The 16,864-nt window shown below is 46.0% G+C and overlaps 2 protein-coding genes across 5 annotated transcripts in view; one reads left to right on the forward strand and one right to left on the reverse strand.

Annotated features, from left to right (window-relative positions):
* The window catches only part of LOC105059276 (protein ENHANCED DISEASE RESISTANCE 2), a 64,563-nt gene extending 52,459 nt beyond the window's left edge, over positions 1–12,104 (forward strand). For all 4 annotated transcript variants that reach the window (XM_073249708.1, XM_073249707.1, XM_073249706.1 and 1 more), the window contains one exon: positions 11,601–12,104. In XM_073249708.1, coding sequence (XP_073105809.1) covers positions 11,601–11,720 — 120 coding nt within the window. In that variant the 3' untranslated portion in view covers positions 11,721–12,104. The remainder of the gene's footprint in view (positions 1–11,600) is intronic.
* A 500-nt stretch (positions 12,105–12,604) lies between these two features.
* Positions 12,605–15,584, reverse strand: LOC105059277 (uncharacterized). The gene has a single exon (XM_010942520.4). The coding sequence runs from the start codon at positions 14,740–14,742 to the stop codon at positions 12,811–12,813; it is 1,932 nt and encodes a 643-aa protein (XP_010940822.1). The 5' UTR covers positions 14,743–15,584; the 3' UTR covers positions 12,605–12,810.
* Positions 15,585–16,864: the final 1,280 nt, after the last annotated feature.

Consider the following 16,864-nt stretch of genomic DNA (forward strand, 5'->3'; position numbering starts at 1 on the left):
GAACAACCAGTGGCGCAATCGGTGCCATTCAGGCACAGCCGCCGTCATCCACGGCGATCACAATCTCCTTCACCAGAGCGACCATCTCAGCTCTCTCATTGGGACGAGTAACGGCACTCGCGGCACTCTCGACACGCCACCCACCATTCACGGCGTCCCTCTTCTTCTCAGTTGGATCGAGCAAGGAGGGGAAGCGACCGCGAACACCGTCTGCTTCTCCTTCTACTCATCGAGAGGTTCCACCCCCGGAGTTTTCCAACGACGACTTGATGATTATGAACGTAAATTTCAATAGATCAATCGCCAACTTGCTCAGCTTCAAGTGAAAGATCGGAGTCCTCCAACGACTACGACTTTCACATCGTCCAGCCGCTTTCTCGACACATCTTGGACCAACCGATCCCATCTCGGTTCAAGATGCCTCAGGTGGAGCCATACGACGGATCCACCGACCCAATCTACCACCTTGAGAGCTACAAGGCTCTCATGATAATTCAGAGGGCCACCGATGCGCTCTTATGCATCGGCTTCCCGGTAACTCTTCGAAAAGCTGCTCGAGCTTGGTATTCCGGGCTTCAGTCGGAAAGCATATATTCTTTTGAGCAGCTAGAACATTCTTTCATGGTTTACTTCAGCACTAGTCGAAGGTCGCCACGCACTTCTGATAGTCTTTTCTCGATTAAACAAGGAGAGACTGAAACACTTCGGGATTTCATGGCTCGCTTTAATGCGGCCACGCTTGAGGTCAAAGACCTCAATGAAAACATGGCTATCTCGATCAGAAAAAGAGGTCTGAGGGAATCTCGATTTAAATATTCTTTGGACAAAACTCTCCCTTGGACTTATGCTGATCTTTTGGAGCGCGCATACAAATACATGCGCGCAGATGAAGGAGCTTCTAACCAACGCCAGACAGAAGGCAAAAGTCAGAAGAAGAAGAAGCAAAAGAAGGAAGGAGCTCCGACCGAATCAAGTCGACCACCATCCAATAAGCGGGCTTCACCCCGACGACGGAGTCCAAGGTCGAGTTACGGTAGGTATGACTCCTATACTCTTTTTTTCGCTCCTCGTGCGTAGATCTTCATGGAGATCGAAGGAGCGGAATATCTACAACACTCCCCATCGATGAAGGCATTGCCGAGGGCCACGATCGGAAGAAATATTATCGATTCCATCGTGATCACGATCACGATACCGAACAATGCATTCAGCTCAGGGATGAGATAGAAGCCCTGATTCGACGAGGCTACCTCGATAAATACCGGAGAGATCCACCGACTCAATCTCCTGCTGATCGATGACCTTAACTGCAAACTGGAGAGGCTATAAATAATCAACCGACCGCAGGGGTGATCAACATGGTCTCCGAACGATTGGACAGGGGGGCAACTTCCGAAGATGAGTTGGCAAAGCGACGACGACTCGACAATATAATAACTTTTTCGGAAGAAGATGTTCGAAAAATTCAGACTTCCCATGATGATGCTGTTGTTGTTTCAGCAACAATAACAAACTATGATGTAAAAAGAATCCTTGTAGATAATGGAAGCTCGATTGATGTTTTATTTTATTCGATTTTCTCCCGAATGCGACTGCCGAGTGATCGACTCAGAAGAGTTTCAATACCATTGGTCGGCTTCACAGGAGATGCTGTCACAGTGGAAGGAGAAATCTCTCTCTTCTTAACCGCTGGGATCGAACTACAATAGAGCACTATTTTCATAACGTTCACAGTAGTTCGGGTACCTTCAGCTTATAACGCCATACTCGGATGACCCGGGCTTAATGCCCTAAGAGCAGTGGTTTCGACATACCATCTATTAGTCCGATTTCCAACAAGACATTGAGTCAGAAAAATACGTGGAGATCAACAACTCGCCCGATGTTGCTTCCTTGTCTCCACTCAAAATAACAAATCTGAAGACTCTTTGCCGTTGACAAATTGGACCAAAGAGAAAATCAGGAGAGGGGTGAACCGGCTGAACAACTGATTTTCATCCCATTAAAAGAAGAAGATCCTGAGAAAACGGTCCGAATTGGATCACAATTGCCCGACTCAGAGCGGCAACAACTAATAAAATTGCTCAGGGCCAATGCCGATATTTTTGCTTGGTCGGCCACCGACATGCCCGGAATTCCTCCAGAAATAATAACTCACCGACTTAACATCAACCCAAATATTAGCCGGTGAGAAAGAAGAAACGGCCTTTTGCTCCTGAAAGATAAAAGGTCATTGATGAATAAGTCGACAAACTCCTTGCAGCAGGCTTCATCAGAGAAGCTACATATCCCGACTGGCTTGCCAATGTGGTAATGGTGAGAAAAGCTAATGGAAAGTGGAAGATCTGTATTGACTATATTTATCTGAATGTAGTCTGTCCGAAGGACAGCTTTTTTTTGTCAAAGATTGACCAATTGGTCGATGCGACTTCCGACCACCGACTTCTGAGTTTTATGGATGCCTTTGTCGGATATAACCAAATCCGTATGGCACCAGAAGATGAGGATGACTTTTGTGACCGACAAAGGCATATACTGCTACAAAGTAATACCTTTCGGTCTGAAAAATACCGGCACTACCTATCAATGGCTTGTCAACAAGATCTTCAAGATGCAGATCGGACGGAACATGGAAGTATATATGGACGATATACTGGTGAAGAGTCCCCAAACTTTAGATCATGTTTGGGACCTGGAGGAAGCTTTCAGCACACTCCGACGGCATCAGATGAAATTAAATCCGGCCAAATGTGCATTTGGAGTGACCTTCGAGAAATTTCTCGGATTTCTTGTTTCACAACGAGGGATCGAGGCTAATCTCAAAAAAATCAAAGCCATCATCGATATGAAGCATCCGAGTTCAAAGAAAAAGATACAGCAACTCAGTGGAAGGATTGCCGCACTCAGTCGATTTATTTCTAGGTCGGCTGAGAGATGCTTGTCATTCTTCAAAATTTTACGGCAGACGAAGGATTTCTCATGGTCAGATGAATGCCGACAATCTTTCGAAGACTTGAAACAATACTTGGCTTCTCCATCCTTGCTAACAAAACCAAGGGTCAGAGAGACATTATATCTCTACTTGACAACTTCAGCAGAAGCAGTAGTTCGATACTCGTCCAGGAGGATGAGAATCGAATTCATCGACCAATCTACTACACCAGCAAAGTACTTCACAATGCCGAAGTTCGATACTCATGGACAGAGAAAATGATCTACGCCCTGATTATATCAGCACAACGACTTCGTCCGTACTTTCAAGCCCATCAAATTATAGTTTTGACAGATCAGCCGCTGAAGGCGATCTTATATCAACCTGATACGTCAGGTCGGATGGCAAAGTGGGCAGTAAAGCTTGGTGAATTCGACATTCAATATCGTCCATGACCGTCCATGAAGGCACAAGTCCTAGCTGATTTTGTTGTCGAATGTACCATATCCGACAATAAGCCAGAAAACACAGATGACAACAAAATAAAAGAGGATACGACTTCCGACCCCGACCTAGAGTCGACCTGGGTGCTGCACATTGACGGAGCATCTAATGCACAGGGTAGTGGAGTCGGCCTTATACTCATAAATTTCGAAGGGGTAGTCACCGAATACGCCCTTTAGTTCAATTTTAAAGCCTTAAATAACCAAGCCGAATATGAAGCACTTTTGGCCAGCTTGAAGATAGCCAAAGAGCTCGAGATCGACAGTTTGAAGGTCTTCACTGACTCACAACTGATTGCTGGACAAGTCAAGGGTGAATTTAAAGCCCGAGATCCTACTATGATGAAATACCTTCAAAAGATGAAAGATGTTATGGCAAGCTTGAAGCACTTCGAGATCTTTCACATCTCCAGAATCGAGAATGCTCGGGCCGACATACTTTCACGACTGGCTACTACTGCTTTCAACTCGCTGGGTCGAATATTTGTCGAATGTCTCAAGCAGCCGAGCATTGACAAAGTCGAGAAAGTATTGCAGCTTATTATCAAATCAAGTTGGATGGATCCGATCGTCCAATACCTGACTGATGGGACCCTTCCTGTGGATTCTTTAGAGGCTAAATGACTCCAATGGACAGCCTCTCAATATGTGATGATAAATGGTTATCTATATAAAAGGTCTTTCTCTCTTCCTTTGCTGAAGTGTTTGGGACCTACAGATGCCGACTATGCACTCAGAGAAGTACACGAAGGGATTTGCGAAAATCATTTGTGGGGCAAGTCTCTAGCTTATAAAGTCCTTCGACAAGGATATTATCGGTCCACCATGAAAAAAGATGCAGCTGAACTCATCCGAAGATGTGAACCATGTCAAAAGTATGCGAATATACAACATCAACCGGCTAATCAGCTGACATCGATTGTAGCACCATAGCCCTTCGTACAATGGGGGATTGACATACTTGGTCCTTTTCTCCCGACATCTGGTCAGAGAAAATTCATAGTGATCGTCATCGACTACTTTACCAAATGGGTAGAAGCCGAAATTTTGGCACAAATCACCGAAAGCAAGATGAAAGACTTCATTCAGAAATTCATCATTTATAGATTCGGTTTGCCACACACCATCATCATCGACAATGATCGATAATTTGACAATCAAAATTTCAAAGAGTTTTGTGCGAAATTTCATATCACGCACAAACTCACTTCGGTCGGCTATCCGCAATCAAATGGTGAAGTGGAAGTAACCAACCGAACAATCCTGCACGAGCTGAAAATCTGATTGAATGAAGCCAAAGATCTCTGGGTGGAAGAGCTATATCCGATCTTATGGGCGTATCGGACAACTCTCCACATACCGACAGGAGAATCTCCCTTTAATTTAGCTTATGAAACAGAAGCAATGATACTACTCGAGATCGGATTACCATCAACAAGAGTCGAACAATACTGTGAACCGAGCAACTCTGAATGTCAGAGAGCCGATCTAGATTTTCTTCCAGAACTCTGACAGCAAGCTCAAATTCTGATGGCTGTATATCGGCAAAGGATAGCCCGGTATTATAATGCAAGAGTCAAGCCGAAGGTCTTCTGATCAGGAGATTTGATTTTAAGAAAAGCAGAAGTATCAAAGCCTTTGGATCAAGAAAAACTATCTTCGAATTGGGAAGGACTTTACAGAATAGCCAAGGCTCTTAGACCGGACGCATATCGGTTGGAAAGTCTCGAAGGGTCGGTGATTCAACGTGAAATGCCGACAATTTGAATATGTATTATCAATAAAATCGTCGATATGTACATTATTTGAAATACAATCAGAATTTCAGAATCACAAGTCTTTGACAAGTTTTATCAACTACCGACTGAATGTCGGCTTTCATTCCCAAAGCCGAGTTGTTTTCTTTACTTAGACACAAAGAATCAACTGCTTCAGTGACAACTGTATCTCGGTTCTCCTGCAATAACCGACATCGATTACAGGCTTCACTACAAAAATCGAATTGCCGACTATATTTCAGTTCTCAATGTCGGCTTTCCATTGCAAAAGCTGACTATAGTCGAAAGACTAATATGCCGACTTAGTCCCAACTAAGCGGAACGAAAAATACCAAAACGATCAAGGTCAGATTGGAATTATACCGACTAGGCTACAGCCAGTTGAAAGATATTCGGCTTGCCACCGATATCAGATAATTTGACGTACAAACCCAACCAAACATCGGGCACGAGATATTCGACCTACAATCGTTATCCTAATTTTGTTAAGTACGTCAAAACGATTATGCGACTAACGGATATTCTACAAGCCCTATCGAATGATCGGACAATCGATTAATGTTCGATGATTATTCTATATCGCAGACATTGTAGGCATTATTAACAAGCAAAACAAGAGACAAAATTTGGAAGAAGATGCTTTCATTCATTATCAAAAAGAGTTACAAAATTGGACTAAAGTTCGACTACAAGTGTCAGATTACAAAAAGAGAAAGCAAAATACACCGACTAAGCTTCGTCATCATTCCTTTGTTCGGGTGTAGTATCCCCGATTTGAACGATTTCGGGCTCAGTCGGTGCTTCTTCTTGAATCGGAACGGCTTCTTCTTCAGCAACTCCATCTTCCGATCATGGAGGGATGATGTCGCTCAAATCGAGATCTGGACACAACTCTTTGACCATCTCGCTTGGTCAACCACATAACAGTCTGACCCACTCGTACGAAAATAAAGAGGGCTTTAAATTTTCATCCACCGTCATTAGCATCCTTGGTTGCGTGGCTTAGACGAGGATATGAAGCACATAATGACAGCTTATTCACCCGACCATTGGCTCCAGGGGCGAAAAGTTGAAACTGTTCCGGGATATAAAACTGCTCCCAGAGCCATTCGACATTCGGTCCTGAAAGTGAAGAAGACTCCACATCTGGACTCAACTGGGACTCAGTCGGATTCTCCGACCGATCTTCCCGAGTGGGAGCGATAACCTTGGACGTTGGGGCAACAACCCGGCAGAGTCCCAGCACCATCAAAGATAGTGAAAAGTAAAAATTTGGCTGAGAGCGACCCTATATATAGGATCCCTCAACGATCGAGATGAGAGCGGTCAAATCGAAGATCCACCAGATGACGACATGTGGCAACATCTGGACCGATCATTGGTCAGACGGTTCGATGCACCTGTTCCAGATTAAACTACATCACCCCTATTCGCATGAATAATTCTGACCCAATAACATCCGGACACGTGGAACAGATTTACTTGTCAGAATCATATCATTTGATACCGAATCGACTTTTCGAAACGACGTCTGACACTGACAACTGATATCGAATTGTCCGGTCAGTGTAACTGACGAATGTACCTGCCAATACGATAAAATAGCAGATCACCCGTATCTTGGAGGAATCGACGTCAAAATCGGGGCTCGATGTGATAGAACTCTCTTCGTCTAATGTGATAAACCACGTGATAATTTACATGTTGGATCACTTTAGACTTGAGAATGGGGGGCAATTGTTGGGGTAAACCCACCGACCCTGACTTTGGTCTTCACGATTCTTACTCGACAATAGCAGACCAACCGAATGTATGACTCCGACTGATCGACTCCGACTTGACAATAGCCGACCGACCGAATGCGCAACTTCGATGGAGCATTGATCGAACTGACGACTCCGACTCATCAACCGATTGAACAAATGTCACCAACTTATGGCTAGTGATCGATGATACAGCAGAATCATCCACTAATGACCGTGCCTACTACCGACATACAGTCGGCTAATCTGCTCAATATACTTTAACCGTCACGAACGGTTACCGACCGTACATCACGGTGCCATAATTGAAAAATTAATGACCCACTACGTGATTATGGCCCGATGATTTAGCATCATAAAATACGGGACCACGTCCGACGGTTACAAGAACCTCGTCTATAAAAGGGGGTAAGAAAAACAGGGCTGGTAAGCCACTTCTGGCCAGAATTCTGCTACTCTGAATATTGACATCTACTGTTCACCAACTTCCCTCCCTAATTAAGCATTGGAGGGTCTCCGCAGGACACAAATTCGGTCAGTGCGGATGTTGTCTTGCAAGTGTTCATTCCCGGCGACAGACGATGGGGAGTTGGCTGCAACAATAATCAATCCTTATTCGATAAATTCAATCATAAAGAAAGGAGACTATAGATTGGATGGTCGGTCCAACAGGCTGTCCGAGCACTGGAGCAATTCAGGGCCTCCTAGCTGAGTGTCAAATCTAAGTGACTCAATCAAAGAATTATGAAGCACAGATCGGATCAAGACCAAGATCAATCAACAGGGTTCAATAATAAATTTTCAAAGATACTCGACATGGTGGGGATAATCCATTCGACTGGCTGCATGGATATCAAAGTGTTCCGGATCTCTTTGGAAAGATCGTCTCAAGTTCATATTAGGGATCATGGATCGGATAGAAAGAGAAAGAGAGAGTAGAGAGACATAAGAGAGAAGGAGAGAGAGAAAAATCCTTCTCACTCTTTTCTTTTTTTTTTCTTTTTCTTTTCTTCTCTTCTTCTTTTCTTTCTTTCTTTTGCTGAACAGGGGATGGAAGGGGGTGGTGGCTAGTTACCAGAGGACCGGCGAGGGGTGGCGGCAGCAAGCAGCCAATGGCAGTGGAGCAAAGGACAGCTAGTGGCAGTGACCAGCTAGTCATGAAAATCGTGAAATAATAAGAAAAATAGGGGATCCAACCACCTTTTTAGGATTTTCAATCGTTGGTTGCTCATCGACGGCCAAGATTCCATCATGGAGGGTCATGAGGAGGCCGGCTTTCTAGGCCTAGTGTTCGGCTTCAAGGAACAGCAATGTCAGCAGCTAAAAGAAGCAAAACAAGTCAGAAAATAGGGGATACAAAATAGGGGTTTTTCTTTTCTTGATTTTTCGATGAAATCGATGGTCGGTGACGGTGCCAAATGCCACGGGAAGAAGGGAAAGAGAGAGAGGAAGTGGGATTGGAGCCTTATCTTAGCTCCAGTGGGCTCTTAACTTCGATTTCTGGTGGGCATAAGCGTGGGAGGCCATGGCTTCAATAGGAGAAAAGAGGGAGAGAGGCGTAATGATCACCAGTGAAGAGCCTTAGGGGGGAGAGGGGTTTATTTATAGAATAGAGGGGAGGCTGAATTCTCCCTGGAATTGGCTTCCTTTTTGTTGAGATTGGGAGTCTTCTTCATCATATATTATTTTTTTTGTTTTTTGCCCTAAAATTCATACAGGAGAAAAATTTTAGGGCCAGGTTATTACACTACCAAGCTTAATTGGGTGAGGACTAGATGCATGCGTTGCTGTACCACTAGCATTGGGCTAGCCGAAAATGTGTGGATCAAATGGGGGCTATAGAGCAACATGGATTTGGGTGCCTCGACCTTTAATGACTTTCACCATTGTTACACCATCAATTGAAGATGGAAATGGATGGGGGTATAGCGTTGGGCTATGATGGAAGGGTGTTGCGCTAACCTATGGTAAGGGTGTAGCCTTGGCTTATAGTAGAAAGGTAAGTTGCGCCTACTCTTTGGATAAATGATTGAGATAACGGTACAGATAAGATTGATTAGATTTATTGTTGAACAGTCCTTCACACAGGGTGCAATTCTAATATGTAGACAAGTACATGGTAACTACCCACCCTTCAAAGTTGTAATCATGTTTGCCTCCTTGCCAGTTGCCTTCCACTCAGCATGTCCTCCAGCATGATCATTCTGCACCAACCATCAGATTGACAACAATTTTGATTGGCCGAATTTCTTGTCATATCTCCATTTAGCCTACTCATTAACCTCCTTTTTGGTCATTCCATATATTCATTCTCTAGTGAGATGCTTTTACTTAACTGCTCATCCAGTTATGTATTCAGCCTTGTCCCTTAAAGCCTTTTACTGAGACATGTTATACCTGTTCTCTTTTTACCACATGCCATTTCGGTGTCTCCGACATGTCCATTCAAGCAAGGATTTGGTGTAAACACGATTCAAAGTGAGTTTGATATTATCTAATCTAAACTCATTATTCTATTATACATGATATGTGATGGACAAGGTTAAGTGATATTTCAATTATATCTATTGGTAAGTTTTTAATTTTATACAAGCCATGAGTGTTTAGTATCAGTAATGATACCATACACCCATCATCGACTCACAAGCATTGTTATTCACTAAAATATGACAAAAATTTCAAAAATGAAAAGCTAGAAAAATAAAAAGCTGGCATCTTGATATGATATAGGGATGCTTGACCATTTCAAGAGTTGGTACAATAGCATCCTGATGCTGTCTCATTGCACAGCAGAACTGGTATGGGGATTAGTACCAGTATTTTAATCCTTGATAGATGAGGAATTAGAGGTCCTAAAGGACTTGGAAGGCATCCTTGTAGGAAGAACAGGTTATTGATGCACAGATTAAATGCATTCATCTTCCACTGATAGGCAAGAAGCCATGACCATCTCTCTTGGGCTGCCTAATATGGGAGCATATGGTATGATGGACTATAGGTCTAGGGAAGCAGGCATGAAACTTATAGATTGCTGGAATTTCAAATTTAGACGAGTTTTAACAAAATTTGAACCATGAAAGTTGGGATTCCAGTGCAAAATTGATTATGATGCTGATGCTGGGTATGGTTCAATTAGGAATGAAGAGATTTGGAGCTGGGTAGAAATAGATCTAATTACTTAGAGATCAAATCTGGTTTTTTCATGCTAAGTGAACTACGAAGATGAAATGTCTGCAAGGTAGAGGACTCTACTAAAGACAATCTATCTAAAGCATTTAGAATTTAGAGATGAACTACTACTTAAAATGACATTATTGGAGCTTTGATTAACTGTCATATAACACATTTTTGCAACAAAGATTAAAGCTTGGTGGCAAACTAAATAAGGATCAAGAGAAATAGGATTGAGATGTGATTACTTAACAAGAAAACAAAGGGAAAAAATATGGTGTAGAAAGAAATAAAAAAAATCTAAGAAGGCGGCACAAAAAATCCGAAAAAAGATTCAAGGTATAGTTTAGAATAGGACTGGGACTCACTCTGGGGACCTAGTAATTACACCTAGGAGGTGGTCTCGCACCAGATCCATGCATCATGCAGGGTAGCAACTTCAGCAGCCTTTAAATTTCTCAGGATTCTTTTCATTCAACCAAAACATAATGTTCAGATAGAACTTAAGATCCTATATATAAAAAACCTTAACTGTCAACTTTATCTCTAAATTCCATAACCCCACTGAAGCCCAGTTACTGTATCATAAATAACAGTACTAGTCCCGTAGTTAGCCTTAACAGGTAAAAGTTGAGATCTTTTAATCTCAATCCTTAATCCAAACAATCCACTAAAACTAAAAATAACTAAAATAAAACGAAAATACAGAGACAACTAAAATTAGATCCAAGAAAAATCCCTAAGTTGCAGCACTTTATGCACCATGGCGCAATCTTGGTTCCCCATCATTGTCATTTCCATACATCTTGAGGCTTCTTTGGCTAATTTACTTAAACTCTTTAAATCATGCAAATTATTTTCTTTCTTTCTTTAAATATGAGAAGCCATTAAGTGTAGTTAACGCAATCAACTCCAACTGTCCCATTATTTTGGGGGTATTTCAATGCCTAGCTGTCATATCTGAAGGATATCCTATAAGCAAATGGAGCAGCAGTAAGAATCATATGTTGAAAGAAGTTATTGACGTAGTGGAGTTGGGTTATCTGGCTGAACCCATATACAGGATAGTTCAGTCCCTACAATAGGTGATCTGTGGCATCCCAGGAATTCTGGGTTGTGGGGCCAGTGCAGAGCTAACTTTTCTAAGGCTGTTCAGAATATGATAAAGATACATTTGCTGTTATTGAAATACTTCCTTGATGCTCTCTGCGTTCATTTCAATATATACTAGATGAAAATATGTAATGAACTTGTAACTAGGAGGTAGCAAAATGGGTATAATTGCTCCACTTGTTGGGACCTCAGGGCTTCACATTCAATGCGCAAGAAGAATCGGAAAGAAAAGGCCTTCAATTATTTATGCATCATTCTTAGCATGCCTGTTTAAGATATTAACTTTTAATTATGTCTGTCTGAGAATATTAACCATCTGCCAATTATAAATTACCCACAGGCAAACACTTCTGAAGAGCTTCCAGAGCAGCTTATTGGTGCAGTTAGAGTGTCACATCTTGAGCTGTCATCTGCGATGATTTCAGGGCTTGACAATAGTCCTGATGATTCAATTCATTAGTTGATTATAGACTCCCCCCCAACCTGATATTCTTTTTTTTCCTGGGCCATTAGTAATGGCATACATGACTCCACGCAAAGATTCAATGCAGCAATTTGGCTCCTGCCAAATAATCTATACATGTTATGTTGCACTTTGAAGATCATGCAAGTCCTTCACTTCCTATACTGTTAGTGAGATAAGAGGTCCAAGGTTTGACTGAACAGGTTATTTTTACCTATGAAGGTATTTTGTAACATATGTTGAAGTAACACCCGTCTTTTTCTGCTTGCGGACAACATTGCGATATCCATCTGGATATAAAATTTTTACTTCATGTTATGCAGAGTCATCTATACATTATGTTTTTCATCTACTTAAATATTCAAAGGGGCATTGCTTGTCTCACATATACCATGATAGAAGAGGCATCTATTTCCTATTTCTCTATCAAGTACAGCTTACCATCCTTTACTGCTTTCGTCTATAAATTTGACTGGTATCTTTGATGGCCCTTCAAAAGGGTACCTGAAGGCAGCTGACGATACATGGGAAGCTTGCTGTTCTTATGCAAAATTGAATTGCGATTTGGCTGCATAGGAAGTTGTTGGTTATGTTTATTAATGTCATAGTTAGAGGCCTTTATTTTGAAGCAAGTCCTAGTCTCTGTGGCTTTGTGAGCAAGCATATGAAGACCTTTATTGCTGCAGCTTCTGCTTCTTTCTGTCGCATATCTACAAAGCATCTAAGTTTGGATAAATGCTAGGGGTACGGCATCCATTCAAAATTCTGAACAAAATAATTTGATGCTAAACGTGACCATTAGAATGGTATCTTGTGTTATTGTAAATGGAACTCTGGACTCAAAAAATGAATGATTCTTCGGCAACTTGCTACACTAACTATTTATACAAGTTTGTTTATTTATATATTTATTCTTAGTACAAGGTTTTGCAACAAGATTCGATGTAGTAGCATAGACAGACAGGCTAACCGTCTCTTAACATGCACATCCAATACAATACATAACATGTAAGCTGTTCTACCATGCCGCGCACTTGTCAAAGCAAAATCCAACACGCTAAAGCAGGCTAACTATTTGACTGAAGGGTCATGACTTTGGATCAGATAACGGCGGGATGAAATCGAGGAAGGCGTCTAAGGATGCCGAGGAGGTCCGAGGAAACCCACCGGCGAAGATCGCCCGCGCCGAGGCGGCCCGCTGCCTCACCTCCTCCTCGCCCGCCATCAGCCGCTCGATCCCCCCCACCACGTCGTTCTTGCTCACCGATTCCGACCCGGACTTGATAGCGATACCCGCCTGGAGCCGCCGCGTCACCAGCCTCGCGTTGTGGTGTTGGTCCCCGTGCACCGGCCACGTCAGCATGGGCACCCCGCAACCCAGCGCCTCTACCGTCGAGTTCCAGCCGCAGTGCGTCAAGAAGTCCCCCGTTGCCCCGTGGCTTAGGATAAGCAGCTGCGGCGCCCACCCGCGGATCACCAGACCCCTCCCCCCGACCCGGCTCGCCAGCCCCTCCAGCTCCGAGAAGCTTCCATCGGTGTGGACCGGGAACCCCCGGGGGTCGTGCCGCAACGCACGGTGCTGGACAGCCCAGATGAAAGGCCGGTTCGACTCCTCCAGACCGGCCGCCAGCTCAGCCAGCTCCGCCTCGCTAGGGGCCACGATAGAGCCGAAGGACACGTAGATCACCGAGCCACGCGGCTTCGAGTCCAGCCACTCGAGCACGTCTCGCTCGCTGACGGTGGAGTCGTCGCGCTTGGGCCGGACCTCCGCATCGTGGACGAGAGAGCCGGCCGCGGACCAGAACGCGGCCGGGAGGAGCGGGCCCACGCCCCACACCGGCTTCTTAGTTTCCTTCTTGAGGTACTCTAGGAACGGACGCTCCAGATCATCGCAGGTGTTGAAGAGAAACGCGATCGCACTCTCCATATCGGCGAGGCTCGTACCCGGGGGACCTCCACGGTGTCGTGGGCCTATTCTATCCGGCGGAGGCGGAGGAGCACCAACGTCTGGCGGTGGAGGACGGCAACCGTGGCCATGTCCAAATGGAGGTGGCGGAGGGCCAGCAAAGTGCCCGTGTCCTGGCACCGGCGGCGGATGGTGGTCATGGCCTTCCCGCGGTGGCGGTCGAGGAGCGCCTCCATCTCCCGGTCGAAGTTGTGGCATCGGATGTGGACCACTGCCGGCGGATGTGGGCGGTGCGGGAGGTCCATCGCAGTGCCCGTGTCCAAATGGAGGCTGCGGCGGCGGTCCTCGTCTTGGTGACAGCGGAGGGCCTCCATGGTGGCCAGGGCCTGGTGGCGGTGGAGGAGCTATGTCGTCTCCCGGTAGGAGCGGAGGCGGCGGACCGCCAAAATGGCCGGGTCCAAACGGAGGAGGCGGACCAAATGGGCGTACGACGCCACGGCCGGGGCCGGAATGTGGTGGTGGACCGCCATGGTCTGGTCCAAACATCGGCGGTGGAGCACCCGGATGGCCCGGTCGGTTGTTGAAATCTTGGGAGGTAAGAGCCATCTCTTCCGGCAAGCCGGGGATGGTGACTGTCCGATCGGGGCCTAAATCCTCCGTTGAGAGCTTCGACATGGCGTGATCCAGAGCGGTGGTGCAGGCGCCGGAGGTGAAGAAACTGACGGCCGGGATTTCGAATTCACGGCAGATGTCCAAGAGCTGGCTCATCATCACGTCCACGATGGCACAGATCGGGGGAGGCGACGGATCATCGCTGTCAAATCGCCTGGCGAGGAAATCAGCGAAGGAGGACCAGTGGGTCCCAGATGGGGAGGCGGAAGGAGAAGAAGTGGAGGAGGATGGTTGTGGTGGTCCCGGAGGAAAACCGGGAGGGTGGGGCATGGAGAACTCCACGATCCGGATCAGAGGGTGGAGAGACACATCGGAGGGGTTGGAGGGAAGGAGGAGGGCGATGCGGTAGTTATGGGAGGCGAGGCGGTTGGAGAGCTCAATGGCCGGGAAGATGTGGCCGGAGCCGTGGAAGGGAACCACGATGATCTCGCCGTCGGCCATTCTTTTCTTTTACCTATTCCTGGATTCAGGGTTGGGGTTTGGGATGATGATGACTAAGGAGGGGACTTTATGAGCGAGGAAACTTTGTGGTTAAGGATGCGGGAAAGGGAAAGCTTGAACGTTAGGAAACACCGCTTTTTGACTTGTTGTTCCACTGATCGTTGTTTGGTCGGTTTGGTCGTCGCCGGCCGCGAAACGCGATAGCGCGGCTTACGTTACAGTCCTGGCCCAGCACGTAGCCAACTGTATTCCAACCACAAAGCTCGGATAAAATCTGGAGACATGAACAAAAACTCAATTTGAGTTGTGTCAGTAGCGTTTCCTTTGGAAGGACAACCAACTGGGGATCAGGTGTGGGGGAAAGCCAATTAGATGGACCCAGGCTGTGGGTGGGGGTGTATGACATGAGCCTTCTGATTTCGTGAACCCGAATCCCACTCGAGAAAGCGTAGTCAGAGCCAAGCACCAAACCAAAGATGGATTCGGATTACGTTCGGGTGTTGCGGGGTCATCCGCCTGTCGGTCCTTCTGCTTCGAGGGGAAGTTGTCTCGTGCGTGTTGGGCTTACGCGGAGCGTCGAGTCTCTCTCCGTGCCCATTCCGTGCGCGTTAAGCATGCTGCAGCGGAGGTGCAGACTCGCGAATGGTGACGAAGGAGGAAGCCCCCAAGAGGTCTCTCTCTCTCCCTCAGCTGATAGTAATCCGCATACTAGCCAAAATTTGATAGGTTTGAATTGGGCGTTCTCCCCTTGGTGATGAACTCTCCTCAGTACAAAATTAACAAAATATTGTTATTTCCTTAGTCCATTTAAGTATATATTACCTTATTTTGATCTTATTTCTAACTTTACATGGCCGGATAGAGATTATTTCTCAAATTACATTTCAAGTTACAGAGAGTAGATTTTGCACGTTGTTGGGGAAAAACATTATAGAAATGGAGTGTTGTTTTTGTATAAAAAAATTGGAGTGATGCTCTGTGGTTTGGGATGATAGTACCTGTTGCGATCAATCCCCTTATCGCTTAATCGTCGGAAATGAGCACCTGCAAGAGAAGTCCACACTGATCGGAGATGCCTCCGGCAGAGATCCTCCGACGGTCAAGTCAGAGAGGAGATTAGGCAACAGTAGAAAAGAATCAGGGGCTCAGCGGAAGAGAGCTCGAGAGAGAGAATGAGAGAGAGAGTCCAGGAGCTTAGAAAGAATCTCTCCTTCGACACTGTTGCCTTCTCCATTTTATAGTAGGGCGCGGCGTGGTCCTGCCATTAATGGCGCAGACAACTGGAGAGTTGTCAAATCACCGGAGGCTGTCAGAATCGCCGCGGATTGTCAAGTCGCCGTGGGCTGTCAAATCACTGGGGTTGACCCATATCCTTAGCAGGATGATATCCCAAGGGCGGCCATGCCGCATGTCCTTGTCAGGATAGTGGCCCATAGCAGTCGTACGACGTTTGGGGGAGTTGACCGACCATACGTCGGTATTCGATTGCGGGACGTCGGGTGAAGGTCCGAGAACACCGTCGGCCGGTCTGGCACATTGCGGGAGTCGGACGTCGGCTGCCATCCTCTCCCGACGGTGAGTCGGTAATCTGGGCTCCGCCGCTCGGCTAGTCGGGAATAGAATGGGTCTGTCCGGTCGAGACTCCTTTAGTCGGATAATGTCGGCAGTCGTCGGTCGGTGCGGTCGGTAGAGTCGGACGTCGGTCGGACAGGCCCGAGGGTGAGTCGGTATATCCCAACAGTTGTCCCCCCCACTCCTGAGTCGGATGTCGCGCTGGCCAGCATTTTCGCGTGGGCGACGGCTTCGGACGAAAGGAGTGGATATCCATCACATCATGCTCCGACTCTGGCGACCGTATCGATGAACGGTCAGGCGTCAGACATCTCATTGGTATCAGGCATCCCATTGGGAACAGGAACCGCCGTTTCCGCCGTCTCCTCGGGAACGCAAACCGCCATCGGTTAGTGAATCCTGGGACGCAGTTTTTTTCGCCATGTGGCAAAGGGCCATTGGGCCGAACTCGTTCAAGCGGATGGGGGCTACGTGGCTTGATCTGGGGCAGGTGCGTCGAATCGTCGAACCGAGAGAAGATCCAGATGCTGCCACGTGTCAAGATCTGAAA

The sequence above is a fragment of the Elaeis guineensis genome, chromosome 16 (assembly GCF_000442705.2).
Source record: "Elaeis guineensis isolate ETL-2024a chromosome 16, EG11, whole genome shotgun sequence".
Classification (NCBI taxonomy): domain Eukaryota; kingdom Viridiplantae; phylum Streptophyta; class Magnoliopsida; order Arecales; family Arecaceae; genus Elaeis; species Elaeis guineensis.

What these genes read in the sequence shown, in the direction of transcription:
- LOC105059277 (XM_010942520.4), bottom strand. Translation starts at nt 14,742, where the DNA reads ATGGCCGACGGCGAGATCATCGTGGTTCCCTTCCACGGCTCCGGCCAC.